Source organism: Alligator mississippiensis, chromosome 1, assembly GCF_030867095.1.
Source record: "Alligator mississippiensis isolate rAllMis1 chromosome 1, rAllMis1, whole genome shotgun sequence".
Taxonomy (NCBI): Eukaryota; Metazoa; Chordata; order Crocodylia; family Alligatoridae; genus Alligator; species Alligator mississippiensis.
The window spans coordinates 151,532,239-151,550,741 of NC_081824.1; the positions used below are offsets into that span (position 1 = coordinate 151,532,239).

The following is an 18,503-nucleotide window of genomic DNA, read 5'->3' on the forward strand; positions in this document are numbered from 1 at the left end:
AATCTTTGTATTTCCTGTATATGCTTCTCTATGTATACCTCGGGAAAAACAAAAAAAAAGATTGTTTTTGTTTACTGCGGATCACAGAGCGTGTCTACACTTATGTTTTAATGTGCAGTAGCCTATTTTACTGCGCATTAAAGTGCTGTGTAAAAAATCATGCAAATACGCTAATGCTCATAAAATAAGCTACTGCACATTAAGTGTCCCAAAAAAGTGTGTGCTTTTGCTACTGTACATTAGGGCACCCTAATGCGCATTTATTTAGTACCCCACATTGTAGGTAATACATTTAATGTTCATTAGGAAAAGCACATTAATGAATGTGTAGATGCGCCCACACTCTAATGGGTGCTCATTTACAACAGCAACCTAAAGCTCTTATGGCCTTGGAAATTAACATGACCTACTCAAAAAAAGCACAGTGTGTTGTTACTTTAACTGACCCAATGAATAGGACCTATAGCATGATATCCAGAACTGATCATTTGCCTCTTCAGTGTACTTTAGAAGGACACAAAGCAGTTCTGAAAATCAAGCCAATAGGCTCTGAGATACAGCAGTAAGGAAGAACAGTGTTTAATGTGGAATTTTCTTTATTAAAAAAAATGCTATAGAATTAAGGAATCCATGACCATAATGCCAAAATAAATGCTAATAGTGGAAAGTCAGGAGCTAGATATTGGGGAATCAATCACTAAATTCATACACACAACTCTAGCTAAAAAAAGTCCTCTTCCAAACCCACTTTTTGCGTCCTAAATACCACTGTGATAGACCACTGAAACTAGATTAAACATTTATTTTTTTTCAAGTTTAGCCAACAGAATGCAAATTTGAGTTACTACAGTCAGACAACACATAACTTCATTTTATTTCTCAAATTTCAATAAGAGGGAGGATTAAACATAATGAGAAGAGATGTGGAAATGTGTGGCATGGCCAGTGAAATTTAGCATCCATCATATCTTCATACGTTTGGGATTTTGTATTCCATTTACTTATTTATCCTTTTCAGAAGGCCAAACTAGTGTTTACTTAAAACAAGGGTGTTTTAAGGGAAAATCTGAAGACAGACATAGATGTTGATTCACATTAAATCCCAGGAGACAACCCTGCCACCCTTATATAAATAGCACAGTGACTTCAATAGGATTTGTGGTTCTGGGCCTTACAAGTAGTAAGTCTCTTAAGCGCTTAACATTCAGGGAAATTTTAAATGTGTGTGTATGTGAGTGTGAGTGTGAGTGAAAGGTCAGTCTGAAACAAAGATTTTTAGGTAGCTTCCTGTCCATATTGTGTTTACACTTGGTTTATGTTGCATCCATATCGCTATACAAAAGTGAAACAGATTAGCCCCAGGCGTTACCTAGTGTCAATTAAGCTGTTAATGTCCTTCCCTGCAAAATAACTTGATCATTGGGCCAAAAGGCCATCCAGCACTTCAGGATAAAAACAGGAAAGTTTTGCCAGGAAAATGAGAAAAGCCAGGGGGGAGGATGGGCCTTGAAACGACACTGCCTCAACCACAGCCGCAAATGCCATCTCCTTTTATTTATTCCTGTTTGGCCATGGCAGCAAATCCATTCTGCTCACTCCTTCCAGCAAGACAGACAGCGTTTCACCAGCAGAGGAACTGGGACTGCCCATCAAGGAAGAAATGAATGCAGCAAAGGGGAAGGAGGGGGAGAGAAGTGGGGCGGAAAGTTGTTGTTTTGTGTTTTTTTAAAGGCACGAAGGGAACAACCTCCTGATTAAACGGGGGTCACATGAACGTCTCCCCTTCCCCCTAATTACCACCCCTCTCCCCTGCCCGCAGACCCAATTCCCCCACCTGGTCCACGACCCCCATACAGACACTGCCCCTCTGTGCCCTGGCAGAGCCCCCCTCTGCCCCGCTCACCAGGTGCAGCGCCAGCGGCAGCATCAGCAAGAAGAGCCACAGATAGAGGTGGCAGCTGTTGGTGAAGGTGCTGTACTCCGGGTCGTGGTACCAGCCGCCGGTCAGCGCCGCCCACACGCCCTGCCGCAGCAGCCGCACCACCTGGGACACCATCGCCGCCCTCACCCGGCCCCAAAGATGCTGCGCCCGGCGCCCGCGCTGCCACGCGGGCGGGATGCTGCAAGGATTCTCCCATCATGCCCCGCGCCGCCCGGGAGAATGCCGCCCCCAGCCCTGCCGGCGCCTGCTCCGTGCTGCCGCCGCGCTGGCCCGTCCCCCTGACCCTAATGCGGTGGAAAGGGTGCCCTGCGCTCGGGAGGGGACGCGGCACCCCCACTCCGCGGCCTCCGCTTTTCGAAAAGCACTGCTTCCCGTGCGGGAGAATAACAGAAAGGCATCAGGCCTCTTGGGAGGGGTGTAGGGAGTCCCGGGGAAGTCCTAGCAAGTAGCTTCCACATTTCTTCACCTGAGGTTACAAGAATTTGAAGAATACACCAGTTCTGTGGACTTGTTTTTTTTTAATGGGGTTTATTTGAAAAAGTGGCCCTGCAGTTTCAGAAAGGAAAAAAAGAGGTGGGGAGGGGGGGTAAAGAGAAGTATCCACAGAGTGGGGGACAACGGCAGCAGTGTTCCTGCTTAGCTCACAAGAAAGAAAGAAGGGGGAAAGTTGAACTAGAAGGCTACTAATATGAAGCGGAGACTAGGAAGTTCTGTTTTCTGCAGGAAGAAGGGAAAAAGTTGAACTAAAAAGCTACTAATATGAAGCAGAGAGTAGTTGGTCCTGTTTTCTGCAGGTAAGAAGGTGCAGAGCTTGCTGCTGTGGTTTCCTAACTCCAGTCACGATCTAAAATATGTTGTGTTATCTGCCAGAGGCGAGGATTTCTTAGGGTGATCTCTTTTGAGATGGGGTAGAGTTAGACCAGCTGTCAAATGCAAGGCACTCTTCATCCATGTCTTGCACTCAAAACCTGGGATATCTCTTATTGGTCCCACTGTATAGGTGGGGTAGAGTTAGACAAGCTTCCAAACATAGGACATTCTTCATCAGTGTCTTGCATTGGAAAATTTGTCTAGCTCTACCCCAGGTATACAGTGAGCGGGGCTGCATGAGGCTCTGGCTGCGCAGTAGCCTGATACTACTGAACAGTAGCATCACATGGCAAAAACCGTGCTGAGATGCTATTGCACAGTAAAATTAGGCTACTATACAGTGCCATCATTTAAAAGGCATTCACTGGTACTACTGGGCAATAACTCTGGTTACTGTGCATTTATTTAGTACTTGTACAAGTATTAAATAAATGTGCAGTAACCACTGTACAGTAGCACCTCGTGTTCATGTGCCCAGTAGGTCCAATAAAAGGTATCACCCTAAGAAATCCTTGATTCTTGCATCATTCCTGGACCGTCATGGCTACATCATTCTTATTATGTGCAAAGAACTGAGTAAAGGAAGGATGGCTTTGCATTTAACAAGGGGTTAGGAGACTTATGTTATAATTTCAGTTTTTGCAATAAAGGTTTTGTATTCTTAGACCTTTGGTTTGAGAGGTACCAGTACAGGTGGCAAATTCCTCTGATTTATCACAGAGAAGTACAGCTTACAAGTACTGTAGGTGAATAATAATACCTTCATTAATTTTGCTCTTATTACATTTTTGTGCATATTCTTGTTTCCCCTTATTCCCACAATAACACAGAATCTTTCCACTCTGTAGAGGTAATTATTATATCAGGCATAATAACAACTTAAACAATGCTACTCTTTAACCCTAGAGACTATTAACTAGTTTAAAAAAAATTTAACATTTACTTTTGAGAAAGTCTTAAAGCTGTATTTCCCACACAGATGCATTCCCCACACAAAAAGTAAATAAATAGAACTGAAAAATAAGAAAGAAAGATATCCCTTACAATAACAAAGGTGGAAACAGGATTTCAAGCATCTTCTACGGTTTTGCATTTGGGGGGGTTTTCAGTCGTGTGGGAAGGAAAAGGAAGAGTCAGGAGATCAGAGATGGGGGACAGAGTTTGAGAGTCACAAATGAATAAACAAGAACCAAAAACAGAACCAGGAGTCAGAACCACATACCAAATCAAGCTACACTAATATTAAACAGTCTTCAGACTACTGCTGCAAATAGGCTAATATTGGGCCCTGCCAACTTTTTTGGCCCAGTCAGGTAGTGGACAGATACAGTCAACTTGATATATCCCAGCTGAAAAATCAGACCAGATGAGTTGATAATTAAGGTTTCTGGCTGTGTCATTATTGTCTTTTTTTTGCCTAGAATTAGGAAGTGGAGGCCTTGTTGAAGCTTCTAATGCATATAGGATATATTGCAAGTTTGTAACTGGTTAGTCTGGCTTCGCTGATGACTCAAGTCTTCTCTAGTGGCCTGCCCAGGGAAGAGATGTGTATAGCCTAGGATGGCATGAGAGAACGGAGAATCACTTTTCTTCTACGTGCGCTTTCCTTGATCATTTCCCATTTGCTCTGTCAGAAGGACTACCTTCCTGTTGTGCCCCTTGGATGTATCTAAATAACCAGCACAGTTACCATAGCCCAGTCTGCTTACAGTGGATGATCTATAGACCTTACTGTAACAGGTTGTGTGTCTGAGGAACTGCAGCCCAGCTGCAGGCAGCAAGAGATTGCTGGCTGCATGGGAGCATTGGGCCAGCTGAGGAGGATAATTAGCTGGCCCCGAGGAAGTTAAAAGGCTCCCAGGGAAGAATGCTGAGAACATGAATGTGAGCTACTAGTACAGGTGGTAACACTGTGCTCCCTTTGGGATCTGGGAAATGACCCCAGGGCTGGAGGTAACTTTTATTGTTTGTGTATGTATTTGATATATGACTTATGCTGTGTCCTGTGGGGCAATTTTACTGCACGGGCAGTATAAACCATAAATCAAACGTGCACACAAACAATAAAACAGTTACCTCCAGCCATGGGGTCTTTTCTCAGACCCCAAAGGAGTCCCCTGGCTTAGTGGTGCAGCCTCTAGCCTAGTCACCTTCTTCCCCTCCTCTCTGCGTGTCTTTTTCAGCTCTGTTCACTTTCAGTGGAAAGTTTTTTCACTGACTGACCCTTGATTTTTGCAAAACCAGCAAGCTTGGCCACAGATCTTCCAGAAATATGAAAAATAGGATGTAAGAGGCCTTTGCAGGAAGGTTATGATGTAAATCTTCTGGCTGAGGTAATGGGCATGAAATCTACAATCACCAAAAATAATCATTTATAAAAATATCTAATGATCTAATCCTCACATTCTCTCTCCATGTGTGCATTCTTTTCATGCAATGACTTGGATGTTCTCAGAATTGTTCAGATATTCTGGACTGTTTACTGGCAAAGAACTGGGTAACCATATAAAATGGTAATTTGTCCTACTGCCATTTGACCTTAAAACAAAACCTGCCCTTATGCTTTATCAGAATAAATTCTACTCGTAGTTCCAGAATTAAAAATTTCGTAGGTCCAGCTCAAATTTGGGATTGCATTCCTCATACTGTTAAAGGCAGGGAAAGAGTTTCTGTCTGACATGCTGTAGATACAAAGGTTTGAATTATGTTGATGACTTAAGCTGAGGATCAGTGTGGTTCCACACCATGGTATTTCATTGGATCTTTTTTAAGCTTTGTTTTCTAAAGAAAAATATATACTACATTTATAAATTAGATTAAAAGAACATCAAGGTTGCACATTCAAGCATCCAGAAGTTAGGAAGTGCTAAAAGTAGTTTGCCATACAAACAATTCTCTTGTGCCTTTGCATTATATTTTTATGTTTAATTACAGTCCTTTTTGTCCTATGGGGATTTTTTGCCTCATTTAGTACAAAAGATGTACTGTGTTCAGAGAATGAATCAGAGTGATGAAGTGAGGATGGTTGTTTTCTGTAGGACCCTTGCTTCATTTGTTGCAAATGGGAAGATGTAGAAGGTTTATGAAAGCTGAATGCTAGGATAGCATGAATTCTAACTTGGCCTGCGCCACAGAGTTGCTGTCTGAGACTAGATAAATCATGGTTGGCCATTAATTGTGTGTTTTTCATTTTCTAGGTGTGAACAAAAGAAATTTGGTGTCAAATTTGTAGGAACGCTGAGAATTCACAACTGTAACTAAAGTCACTGACAGTTGTGCTTTGAACGTGCAAACTGCTCTAAAAATGCTAAATGCTTTGAAAAATCATGTTTTAGTTGTCTCAAATTGGGCACCTAAAGATAATGGATATTTTTATAATTTTGGCTTTCATGTAACTTGTGAATCAGCTGCATAGCTGAAAAATGGGGGTAATAACGCTAGATAAACTTACAGAGGTGTGCAAAGATACATTCAATAAAGTTTATAAAACACTCAGATATGACAGTAAGAGGACCATGCAAATTAATAAGACTGCATTCAGTCCATGGTTGCAGAGTGGCATTAAACAAGGCCTGGAACAATATACTGAATAACAAGAAATACTGAACTATTGATCGGCAACTAAATTAGAAAGAGGTCCTATGGAAAGAAGATTGGTATTGATGTAAAGATTATATCATACTGCACATGCACAAGAGGCCAAACTGTGGTTGCAAAGGAAGCTTTAATTTAGGCATTTCCTAATTTTTTTCTGGGGACATATTCCATGACATTTATCCTGGGAAAATGTTTCTAGTACAGCTGGAATGATGTGATAACCAGAAGAGGTTTTGCAATTGCCAGCTGGGAATCTCCATAAGTATGCTTGCTGTGAATGCAATGTGGACATATGATATTATATTCCAACATTAATTTGGCATTGCTTTTATTTTAGAGAAGGCTACAATGAAGAGAGTAGGAAATTTCACTTTTTGAGTAGTCTGTTCTGTTTGATTAAAGAAAAAATCCACTAGAGGGTGCCATGGGAGAAAATGCACATTTAATAGAGGTCACCGATACATTGGTCTGCTATCGTATCTGCACCGATATAAAGAAAATTGATCATATCGGAAATCATCCTGATGTGGCCGATAATTTGGCCAATAAATGCCCGTGTGTATGCGTAGCCACAGCGCAACATGTAGGCAGCTAGAAGCACAGCCCGGCAGCTTGGAGAGCTGCGTGCAGCTGGTAAGTCTGTTGTGGTAGAAGGGGAGGGGGTGGGAAGGGGCATGGGGGGACAGATCACGGCCCCCGCAATGAGGGAGGAGTGGGGCTGGGATGAGTGCTTCCCAGTTAGGGTGGAGCAGGCGCGGGATGGAGTCATGGATCATCAGGGAAGTGCAGGGGGGGATGAGGGGGAATGGTGCTCCCGCCACTGCGCACCGCTCATCCAGGAGCTGCCGGTCTGGTGCTCACCCACTCATCTGGTGGCTCCTGCTGCTGCTTCCACCACTCGTCCTGGAGGGCATGGGTGGGGGGACCTGTGCCCCTGAATCTGTGCAGGGCAGGCCAGGGCAGGGCAAGCTGGGTCCAGGGCTATGTGGGGCTCTTTGTCGAAATGAAACAATGGCATTTCACACAGCCCCACTGGGCATGTGGTACAACAGTGGAACGGAGGTGCAGGTGCATGGTGCAGTCCAGGGGAGCCAGTGGCTCAACCTGGTATGGCCTATGAGTGTACAGTCCCTGCTGGTGCACCACGTGCCTGTACAAAACCTACCCCCTTCACTGCACTGTGCGCCCATGCAGCCCATGGGGCATTCACTCCCCAGCCATTTGGAAGCTGGACAACCCTGACCTAAGTAATATTTAAAAACTTTCTCCGTGCTGTAGCCAGTACCTCATTTGACCTAAGAAATAGTCCACAATTTATCAGTTCCTGCGGATTCTTTTAGATAACAGGTAAAGGTCAGTGCAGAATTTGTTTGTGTGCCTGAACACTTATATTACAACATATTTTATAGCTTTTATAATACTGGGCAAATATGCAGATAAGGGAAATATTTATCATTACTCCACAAGTGACTTTGAGGCTTTCCTTTATGTTAAAAGAAAGAGGATGAGACATGAGAAAACCACACTGGATCCTTGATAATTTGTCTGCTTTTAAAAAGTACTTCACTAAAACATACCCTGTACACTTTATTTTGGCTTTTTATCCATACAACTATAATTTGAGATGGCAGAAAACAAGCTATGCTTTTTAAAAGGCTTGGATGATGGTGTATACTAGATAATACAGCATGTTGTTCTAGCCTCACAATTCATAGTTGCAATTTTTGTTCTGTTTAAGGATCTATAGTACTTTGGATGTAAATTACCCTGGGGGGGAGTGGGTTGGACTAGAGAGAAATAGTCATTCTGTCTAAGCAGTGAGATCCCAGCCATCTAGGCAGAGGGTCCAGGAGGTTTGAGTAAAACTGTAATCCTCACATTAATGGAGTTGGGGGGGGGGGGTCACTCCGCTCCCATGAGGGAGGTGCTAGCAATGCTCTCTGTTACATCCAGCCCACATAGGTCAGCCGCCAGGTCGCACCTGTAACCCTGTGAGTTATTTTAATGAGCTCCGGTTCCCAAATGGTGCTTCTGTAAAGCTCTTCAGCATTAGCGCCTCTTCAAGGGAAACCCAGGTCTCCATGTCCACCTCCCTTCTTTCCCCTGGTGCCTCCCACCCTGGCACCGCCTCCCTCACACACACACACAAGGGGGAGCCCCCCACTGCCGCAGCACCCTGATCCCCACCACCCCATCCACCTCTGCCACAAGCTGTATTTTTAATTTTTATTTTATTTATTTTGTATTTATTTTCCATTTTTATTATTTTTTATTATTTTATTTTAATCTTTTTTTTAATTTTTAATTTTTTTGACACATCCCTCCCCTCAACCCAGCCCATAGGGGCGGGGCTACTCCCTTACCCCCGCCCCTCACAGTCACGTGCATTGTTCTGACCAATCGGGGCCCGGTCAGCAGCGGGGCGTGTCTTGAGGAGACTCCCCTCAACGCAACCATGGGGGGTGGGCCTCCGCCCTTAACCCCGCCCCCCCGGGTCACGCGCACTCGGCTGACCAATCGGGCGCGGCAGTGGGCGGAGCCGCCGGCCAACCGCCCGCCGGGTCAGTCAGTCAGTTGGTAGCGTTACCTGCCGGGCGCGGCGGCGCAGGGCGGGGCGCACGGGGTGGGGCGGCTCCCCCGGATGCCCAGGCGGGAGTGCGTGCGGTGGGTGCCGCGGCCCCGGCCATGGCGCTGTCGGGGGCCGGCGCGGACGGGCGGAGCGGCGGCGCTCCCCTGTCCCACGCCGCGCCCAGCCGTACCTGCCCGGCGGCGGAGGAGGAGGAGGGAGCGCCCGGTCTGGCCGAGATCGACTTCGCGCACCTGGAGCTGCGGGAGCTGATCGGTGCGGGCGGCTTCGGCCAGGTGTACCGGGCCACCTGGCGCGGTCGCGACGTGGCGGTGAAGGCGGCGCGGCAGGAGGCAGCGTCGGCGGAGGAGGGCGAGGGCGGCGGCGCGGCGCACAGTGTGCGGCGGGAGGCGGCGCTCTTCGCCCGCCTGCGGCACCCCAACATCATCGGGCTGCTGGGCGCCTGCCTGCGCCCGCCCCACCTCTGCCTCGTCATGGAGTTCGCCCGCGGCGGCGCCCTGCACCGCGTCCTGGCCGGGGCTGGGGCTGGGGCCGGAGCCGGGGCCCGCCGAGGCCGCCGAATCCCCCCGCATGTACTGGTCAACTGGGCAGTGCAGATCGCCCAAGGCATGCGCTACCTCCACGAGCAGGCGGCCGTGCCTGTCCTGCACCGTGACCTCAAGTCCAGCAACAGTGAGTGTCGTGAGGGGGGGACACTACACTCACACTACACTCACACTTGCACATGGTCACACTTATGCTCACACTTCCAAGTGACCTACAGGATGGTACATTCATACTCACACTTGCACACACACCCTTAGGATCCTGGCCTGGGACAAGCCTGTGGGGGTGGCCTTGGCTGCTGAGTGTCGGGGGGTAGCGAGAAGGAAGGAGCTGGCCGCCCCCAGCCCCGTTCCTTGGCCCCATTGCTAGGACCCCCTCATCATGGTCTGCAGGTCTTGTCCAGCAGCGGTGCTTATCCTTGAGGTGCCCATATCAAATGCCAGCTGGTAGCTTTTGCAGGCTTTCTGGTCACTGACAGTCTCTTCCCCCGATTCAGGGACAATCCTTGCCATGCCTCATGGGTGGCTCTTGAGGTGACGCGAGCCCAAGCCTGGGAACTGTCTGCAGAAGTCTTGTCGTGCGCAGGGGAGAGTGGGCTATGGACCGGGAGGTGGCTGGCTGTGAGAAATGCTGGAGCAGTTCTTCTGGTGGGTAGAGCCTGGGGCAGAAGAACCGTTCAAAGGGTTTTGATGCTGTGGGCTCCTCTTGAGCGTATGCAGGGCATTGGCTGCCATGGTTCCCCTGCTTTACCCGTGGTAGTTGAGGGTGTTAGGGCTGTGTTGGATCAGGGCTGAGGTGGTCTTCTGTAGAGTTTAGATGATGGTTGTAGAGGACTGTTTGGATGAGGATGATCCTGCCTCAAGCAGGGGGTTGGATTAGATGAGCTCTGGTGCTCCTTTTCAGTCGTACTTCTCTCTCACTCTTTGGAGTCTGAAGTTATTTTGTGAATGCTGACAATGTGACTACTGTACGGCACCTTTCAAAGGATCCCACAGGACCTTTGGGTGTCATGGCACCACGGTTGAGAATCACTGTCTTACTACCTGCAGGGTCCACTTGGGTCTGGGGACCTCACTCTTATGCTGCCTAAGTTGTGTTTGTGTGTGTCTGCACACACAACTTTGCCTGGCTACATCTTGACTTCTCTTTTCTCCCATCTTCCTTAGTCCCTCAGAATCCATCCTGTGGGCAAAATGTATTTGGGGGCATCAGTTAGTAGGCTGGCTGTCCTTACTAACTGAAACAATGAGAGAGCCATTCATTTATGAACAGTAAGATAAATGTTATGATTTGCTTACTGGAAGAGAGTGACTAGGCAAAACAGTTGGTTGAAGTACTTTGACTGAAGTGGTGGCAGCCGGCCACAGGGAGAGGTGATCTTTGGAGTAAGCAAGTTTCCCTACAAAAAACGAAACGCTAGCAGTAGCACATGCTGGCAGGATGTCGGAGCCATGTTCCATCCACTGAGTAGAGCTGCTGCATTTTAAGTATCTGGTTTAGGCCTTACACAAACATCATTTCAGTACATCAGACTCTTCATGTGACAAAAGCATTAGTAACAGGTGCAAGGTCTGCCTCTGAAAGTTTGCAGTATGTATTCAGGCATGGTACTTAAAAAGGTGTCTTAATTCCTATATAACAGATGTGTCAAACATGGCCCACAAGCCAGATCTGGTCTCTGGAGCCACAGGATTTGTCTCATAGGTTGCTGGACAGACCCCATGCTTCAACCCCTGCACCACTGGACCCTGTGCTGTGCACACTGCACAGAGCACAGGAGGCTGGCAGGGGGTGCGGGAGGGCATAGGCAGCCCATACCTTGGACTTGTGCCATGTGCAAGGTCAGGTCCAGTCTGCATTCTGTGCTGGCCCCACATACTGCATGCAGTGAGTCCTGCACTGGCCTCCCCATGCTGCTCTGGTGGCCAGCATGCCCTGCATTTGGTGAAGGGGCTGGACTGCTGGTGCTGCTAGGGAGCTTGGTCCAGTCTGACCTGCAGACCAGCCTAGCAATGCTCATCTGGCCCTGGCGGATGAATGAGTTTGACATCCCAGCTTCCTTAATGTGATCTAACAAAACTTGTTTTGTTGGGGACAGGGGAGGAAAAGTGTTCCCTGAAATCAGACCTAGGCTCTGAACTCTAGGATTGATTCCTTCAGAATCTAGGTCTGATTTCTAGGTCTGATTTCCTAAAATTTCAAGGCAGACAGACATTCATTAGTTGGGGTGGTCAGTGTTACTCCCTCCATGTTGTATAGTTGCTTCAGCTGGCTTCTTGTCTGATCCTAATTTGCATGAGACAGTCATACAGGTTGTTTGAGTCGGATGAGCAAGATACCTACAGCTAGCTGTTTTCAAAATGCTCATGCCACTAATGTTCATGTTTAACACCAGAGGTAATGGAAGGGCATGTTGCCTTGGAGAGCTCTTTAGAAGGAACAGAAAATACCTGCAACTACCTATGGTGCTCTGTCAAAAGAAAAGAATGAAGCTGCTGAAGTGCATTTTCATTTGGTTCTGCCTAAGGTCAGCACTTTGGTTCAATAGTATCAAGCACAGGTGATAAACCTGCCAATAACAACAACTTGAACCTCCTTTATCACCAGGAGGTGATCATTGATCAGTGCATTCTTTGTCAGTACCAGGTCTATGCCGGGTCAAGGATATGGCAGGATTTCAGACACTTCTCAGAATTGTCTCACAGTTAAGGGAAAGTAATTAACGTACACAGCCAGGGAGCATATAGTGGCATTCCATTACTACGCTAATATGTTGTTGTTTGAATTAAATTCATAACATTATCTACGTGAATCTGAAAGGAATGTGCCACTCGAACAAGTAACCTTTGTTTTAAGGCTAAGAAAATGAAACGGGCACATTTATGTGGGGGTGACTCCTACTTGGAGGTACCCATCCTACTTGAGTTCATACCTATAAGAATGCAAGTATACAAAACAAAAGATGTTTAAAGATGAGAATAATATACGTTTATCACTTTGCGTGCATGCACGTGTATGTTTTACAAAGTCTCTTTTACCTCCCAGATGTGGATAGCTGTGGTGAGGAGAGATGAGAAAAACTATTGTCCTGTTCTTGGTGTCCTATAAAGTCTCTTGGCAGTTAACAATCCAAGGTTTTGTTTAACGCCCCTTTTCACCTCCCAGAAAGGGGTGGAGAGGAGACAGACCCAAGTTTTCCAGGCAGATTTTTCCTTTAACTTAGAATCAAGATTTAAAAAGGACTTAACCTTTCTTTAACATAAAAGAACCCTGAAGAAACCGCATTTGTTTTTGACACAGTAGTAGTTGGCTGGAAAGTAATATCAGTCTGACATTTTTAAGAAAATGTAAATGTTGAAATTGGCAACATTGCAGTTAGGTTGTCAGTATCATCCTAACTGTGTGTCTCAATTATAACCTTAGTCTAGTAAACCTAGGTCTTCCTTAACTATTGTACAGGTTTGTTAATGTTAAAGGTATTTTGTTTCTAGTCATTTAATGAAACTGGAAAGGGTGATTGTATATCTAAGTCTGGTTCTCAGTTATGTGATGGGAGAGAGGCAGAAAGTAAAGGATGTACCAATTTTGCTTGCTTACTCTTCACAGGGAATCAAGTCACTTGCCCATGGGCAAAGGCACTGCATTACATACGAAGACAGGGGAGACCTGGGTTTATAGAAGCCTTGTGGAGACTTGCCTGGGCCTTGTCTAGACTAGAATTTTGTATGAGTCTGATATGGTTTAGGTAGTATATATTAGCCTTTGTGTTCAAAATCCTGTTCTAAGCCAGGCAAAGATTTGTCATTCTGGTTTTGATTTTAGAGTATTCATCATCTGCACTTAAAGAAAAAGGCTTATGTGTTCTTAATGCAGGTTTCAGGAAGCTTTATGGGGAAACCTAGAGTATCTTGCTTATACTAATGGTGAAAAGCTTGAAGTTTAAGGGGTTTCCCCCAAAGTTTTGATATCAGGGGTGCATTTTTTTCTGGATTAAAATTGGCAGTATGCTTCACTCATACCCAAAAAGATGTGCATGAGTGAAGTGTGTGTAATAAATTGTCAGTGGCGGCAATCCCTTGATTTGAGGACAATCACTATCCTAGCTCATTTATGGGTCTTGAGGTGACTTAAGAGTCCAATCCTTGAGCCCCAGACCATCTGCAGAAGTTGTAGGTCTTTCTGTAGATAGTAGGCTGTAATAGCCTACTATCTACAGAAAGTTGTAGATAGTAGGCTGTAGGCTAGAATTTCTCTTGTTTTCCTTCCTCTGTTCTCTCTTCGCTGCTTTGAGAGTAATATACATTGATGCAAATAAAATGCAACCTTTTGGCCCTGCGGGCTAGGTGATGTTGGGTTGGTGTTGGGTTAGTCTATGGGCCAGATCTCATTACTGGGCCTCATCATGCAGTGCTAACTCAGTTGGGCTCTAATCCTGTCATGTTGAGCCAGCATGCCCAGGGCATTATCCAGCCACTTCTTCACAGTGCACTCGTGTGCTCCAGTACACACAGGTGCCCCAGCATACCCTTTAGGGTCACTGGGTGAAAGGAATCAAACGCACAAACTGAAGAATAAAACCACAGGCCATGGAGAGCCCACTGTAATGTAAAACTAGAAAGACTGAAATTGGGACCTTTTTAAAAAGCAGAATGAAGAAACACGTTGCAGTATGACGCATACTGTGTTAAAGAAACCCGCTTCTGTCTGGGTTAGGTCCAGCTAGATAAGGAAGAAAAGATTAAAATTTTCTGTGGCCTGGCATTTCCCAAAGTTGGTTCCTAGCAAGGTAACTCAAATTATGGACCTAAGAATCTTTAAAAGTAGTGAAAGAGAGGAGCATTCAAAAGATGACCTCGGGAGCTCTTGTAAACACCTCTGTTCCTTTTGAACTTCACAGAGTCCTTGTTTTGTGTTTTCTTGGCGCTCATTGCAGAGGGAGGCTCTTGGTTTTCAGTAGATTAAATTCTGGTGAATTTTCACACTTTTTTAGGGCTGCTTGTTTCTGAATAGGTGAGCTGTCTTGGGTATGGTAGGCACAACCAAACTCAGAGCTCCCTTCGAAGACGGTTAAATTCTTGAGTCACTGGGGCAAGTGGGGTTTGTTTGTGTGCCCTCTCTTGACTGGTAGAAGATGGAAGATGTTGCAGGGTCCACAAATAAACATTAGCATCTTTTTTTTTTTTTTTTTTTTTTTTTAAATAACAGGTCCTTAATGTCTAATTGTGTTCTGATGTGAGTTTATAATAAAAACATTGCAAGGGTGTTTTTGTGCCCTTGAGAAAAAGCTAAAGAAAGTCTCTAAGTCTTAATTAACTATTTTTGCCTGGGGATGAACTCAGAGTGACATATAATGAAAATTAATATAGCTACTCCTCTCCCTCAAAGGAAAAACCTAGGTAGGTACTGGCCGAGTTGGCAAGGAAAACATTGTATTTTCTCACATAAAACATGCACCCAGTTTTTGGAAGGCAATTTTTAAAAAAGATTTTTCCAGAGGCATAGCCCACTCTTTGATAAGGAGTAAATCCTCCTGGGAACATAGGATGCTGACAGACATGGGGGAAAAAAAATAAAAAACAGCTCTTTACTCAAAGAGAAATCACATCAGTTTGATTCAGCTCCCCAGCATCTGTATAGCTCATGCACTTTTGAGAGGCTCTTTAGCTCTTTTATCTAATAGCTGATCCAATCACCTATTAGATAAAAGTACCAGAAAGCCCCATTGAAGTGCATGCAGACTCTGGGGAGCTGGGTCAAATTGATGCGATACTTTTCTGGGCATGGGCTGTGTTTGGCACAGGAGCACACCTAGCTGAAAGTAAAGCACTGGGTTCCCTCCTCTTTCCCCTCCCCCCCCCCCCCCTTTCCATCTGTAAGCACCCATAGGCTGCGTCCAGATGTATGGGCTAGTTGTCCTTGGGGAACGCCTGTGCCATGTGCGCTCTTGTGCGCACAGTAAGTTACCCTGGGTGCGGTAGGGGAGGCTGGGGCCAGCACTAGGCCCTGCAGCAGCCTGTCCTGGGGACCTTCTGGGGCTGCAGCAGTGGTGATCCTGCCATGAGGAGTCTGGCCAGCAGTGGACCACAGCTCTAGCTGGCCAGCCTTTGGCTTTGGGCCTCTCCTTCTTTTTTTTTTTTTTTTTCCCTTGGGTTTTTTTGACCCCTGGATATCCAAAAAAACCCTCTGCACTGATCGCTTGCAGCATGGAGAACAACTGAACGTGCAGTATGTGGCACAGCAGGCGTGTCTGTGGCACCACATACAGCACGGCTGCACTCATCTGGACATGACCATAGTGTCCAAGGAATGTGGCATCAGAAAGTTACTTGTGCCAGCTGCCTCACCAACTCTATCCCTAGGTTTGCCTGGACACTCTGTTCCCAGGAGGGCTTCCTCTTTGCCTCAACAGTCTGAGGGTTGAGCCTCAGACCATTGCAAGGGCGATAGCAAAATTGTTAGTGCTTTACCTCAAGCAGTTCTTTATGCAAGTTCCTGTAAATCAAGGATTTGTCAAAGATGCTATATGTTTCTCACTGCTTCAGGCACAAGCTACAGTGCTCAACCAATAGCTATGGCTTTGAGAGGGTTAACATGGGATCCTTGCATTTTGGCAGCTACATAGCATGCAGCGTCTCCAGGCTTGCTTTGTCCAGCCAAACCCCTCTCCAAAATACAAACACCAAACAGCTTATCTGCTTAAAACATGCCCCTTCCCCTCCATTTTGGGGGAGCTGACTTTGGGGTGCATGCTGTATGTGAAGAATATGAACTAAAATATCTCTGAAACATTTAACTTGAGCCATCCTGCAGCTAGTAACTTATTAAAGTACAATAATAAGAGGCAATGGCATGGTTTGTTTGATTTTTGAAATTTTTATGCCTTTATCCCTTAATTTTCCTTTTCTGCAATGGTTATATTACCCAATCTGAAGTGCTTTGAGGTAAGTTGAACAAAGACTTAAAAAAAAAAATCATAATAATACTGTTTATTTTGCAGAAAACACTTGAATGCTGTTCTAACACAGTACAGTAGGTGCAGATTTCACTTGGCTTGGTGAAGTAGCATCCATTTTTAACAACTTGAAAAATGGGCCTTTCCTGAGGGGAGAGATCTGTTCTAAGGGAAAGGCCTGTTAAAGTAAAAAATTGTGTGCATGCTTGCTCTCTTATCTGTGTATTGTTTGTAAAATTGACTTGCTGTTTGAATGAATACTTTGTCTTGTTTTCGTTCTGAGCTCTTCTTAAGCACTTTTTTTTATGATTCAGTATCTAGCACAGGGGTCAGCAACCCCTGGCATGTGTGCCGAGCGCGGCATGCAAGGCCGTTTTGCTGGGTATGCCACCACCAGCCCCGGCTCTGGGTAGCTGCTGCCAACCATGGAGCCCAGGCAGCTCGGAAGCTGTAAGCCCTGCTGTAAGCAACCTGCTCCGTGGCTGGCAGCAGCTACCCAGAGCTGAGGCTGGGTGCAGCAAGCAGGCTGCAGGCAGCTGCGCCGGACTCTGGCATTAGCTCTGTATCAGTGCGTGCACCTTGAAGTGGGCAGTGGGAGGGGCCTGAGGCAGCGCAACCCCAATCTCTCCCCCACTTCTGGCACAGAGCTGATGACTGGGGTGAGGCAGCGCAGCCTTCCTGCTGTCCACTCTGAGGTGCACGCACAGTCACCACCAGCATGGAGCTGATGCTAAAGCTGTGGAGCCCGGCACAGCTGTTTGCAGCCTGCTTGCTGCCCAGAGCCCAGGCTGGCTACAGACAGCTGCACTGGGCTCTGGAGCCCAACCATCAGCTCTGCCCCAGTGGTGGGGGAAAGACCAAAGTTGTGCTGCCTCAGGCCCCTCCCACCGCCTGCTCTAAGGTACATGTGCACTTGCTGTTACAGAGCTGATCCCGGAGCCCAGCACAGCTGTCTGCAGCCTGGTTGCTGCAGCGGCCCAGAGCCCAGGCTGGCTACAAGCAGCTGCTCCGGGCTCCAGAGCCCAGTCATCAGCTCTGTGCTGGCAGCAGGGGAGAGGCCGAGGTTGTGCTGCTTCAGGCCCAGCCCCCCCGCCTGTTCCGAGGTATGCATGCAGCTGTTTGCAGACTCCTGGCTGCAGCCAGCCCCAGCTCTGGGTAGTTGCTGCCAACTACGGAGCCCAGGCTGCTTGCAGTAGGGCTTGCAGCTGAGCCAGCCTGATTCCCACCTGCTCCAAGCCCAGCCCCCCTACTGGGATGAGGCTGGTGCTGCCCCTTACCAGGACAGCCATACTTTTGCAGGCTTAGCTGTGTGGAGTGGGTAGGTGGTTGGGCTGATGATGGGCAGGCTCTGGGCTGGCCATGCTGCAGCCTGGGGGCTGGCTCCCCAGGGAAGCACAGGGGCTTCAGCAGGTGCAGGGCATTGTTGGGTTGGACTTTGTCTGGTGGCCCAGCAGCCTGGCTCTGTGCACCTGCGCATCTGGTTCTGTATGTTTGTCTGCCTCTGGTTTTGTGTGCCTGTGTTTGCACACGTGTGTGGTTCTGTATGTGTGTGCGCATGTGTCTGTTCTGGTTCTCTGTGCGCACGTGTGTGTGTGTGGTTCTCTGTGTGTGTGTGTTTGTGCCTGTTTCTCTGCTCTCCTCTTTTTCTCTCTCCTATTCTCTCTCCTCTTTCTCTTATTTCTTTTTTTTTTCTCTCACTGCAACATGCTTAACAAAAAAGTACACAACAACAAAGGCAACACTTATGATTATTAAATATACTAACATCCTGCCATGTACCATCGCCGCCTCCCCCCCACTTCGTTTTGCCGGCTCTCGGGCACCTTCCAAGGTAGACATTGTGGGGGTTTTGGCACTCCGGCCAAAAAATGTTGCCTACCTCTGATCTAGCATGTTAACAAAAGCCAAGGCCTTGATGTGTCTTTTAGTAGTTCTGACCACCTGCAGTTCTCCGTGGCTTCAGTGAGAGCAACAAATGCTTAGCACAATTAAAACTCAAACCTATTTTG

General features: G+C 46.7%; 2 protein-coding genes across 4 annotated transcripts in view; one reads left to right on the forward strand and one right to left on the reverse strand.

Moving 5' to 3' along the window:
- PCNX2 (pecanex 2) overlaps window positions 1–2,101 on the reverse strand; it is a 245,957-nt gene extending 243,856 nt beyond the window's left edge. Inside the window, exon 1 of the mRNA XM_059715472.1 lies at window positions 1,904–2,101. Within this exon, the coding sequence (XP_059571455.1) occupies window positions 1,904–2,056 (153 nt within the window). The 5' untranslated portion in view covers window positions 2,057–2,101. The remainder of the gene's footprint in view (window positions 1–1,903) is intronic.
- Window positions 2,102–9,000: 6,899 nt separating this feature from the next.
- Window positions 9,001–18,503, forward strand: part of MAP3K21 (mitogen-activated protein kinase kinase kinase 21) — a 48,873-nt gene continuing 39,370 nt past the window's right edge. The window contains exon 1 of one of the 3 annotated variants that reach the window (XM_006274507.4): window positions 9,001–9,668. In XM_006274507.4, the coding sequence (XP_006274569.2) occupies window positions 9,095–9,668 (574 nt within the window). In that variant the 5' untranslated portion in view covers window positions 9,001–9,094. Of the gene's footprint in view, window positions 9,669–10,125; window positions 10,190–18,503 lie in introns of those variants that run through there. The other 2 variants (XM_006274506.4, XM_019479813.2) reach the window with 2 other exon arrangements.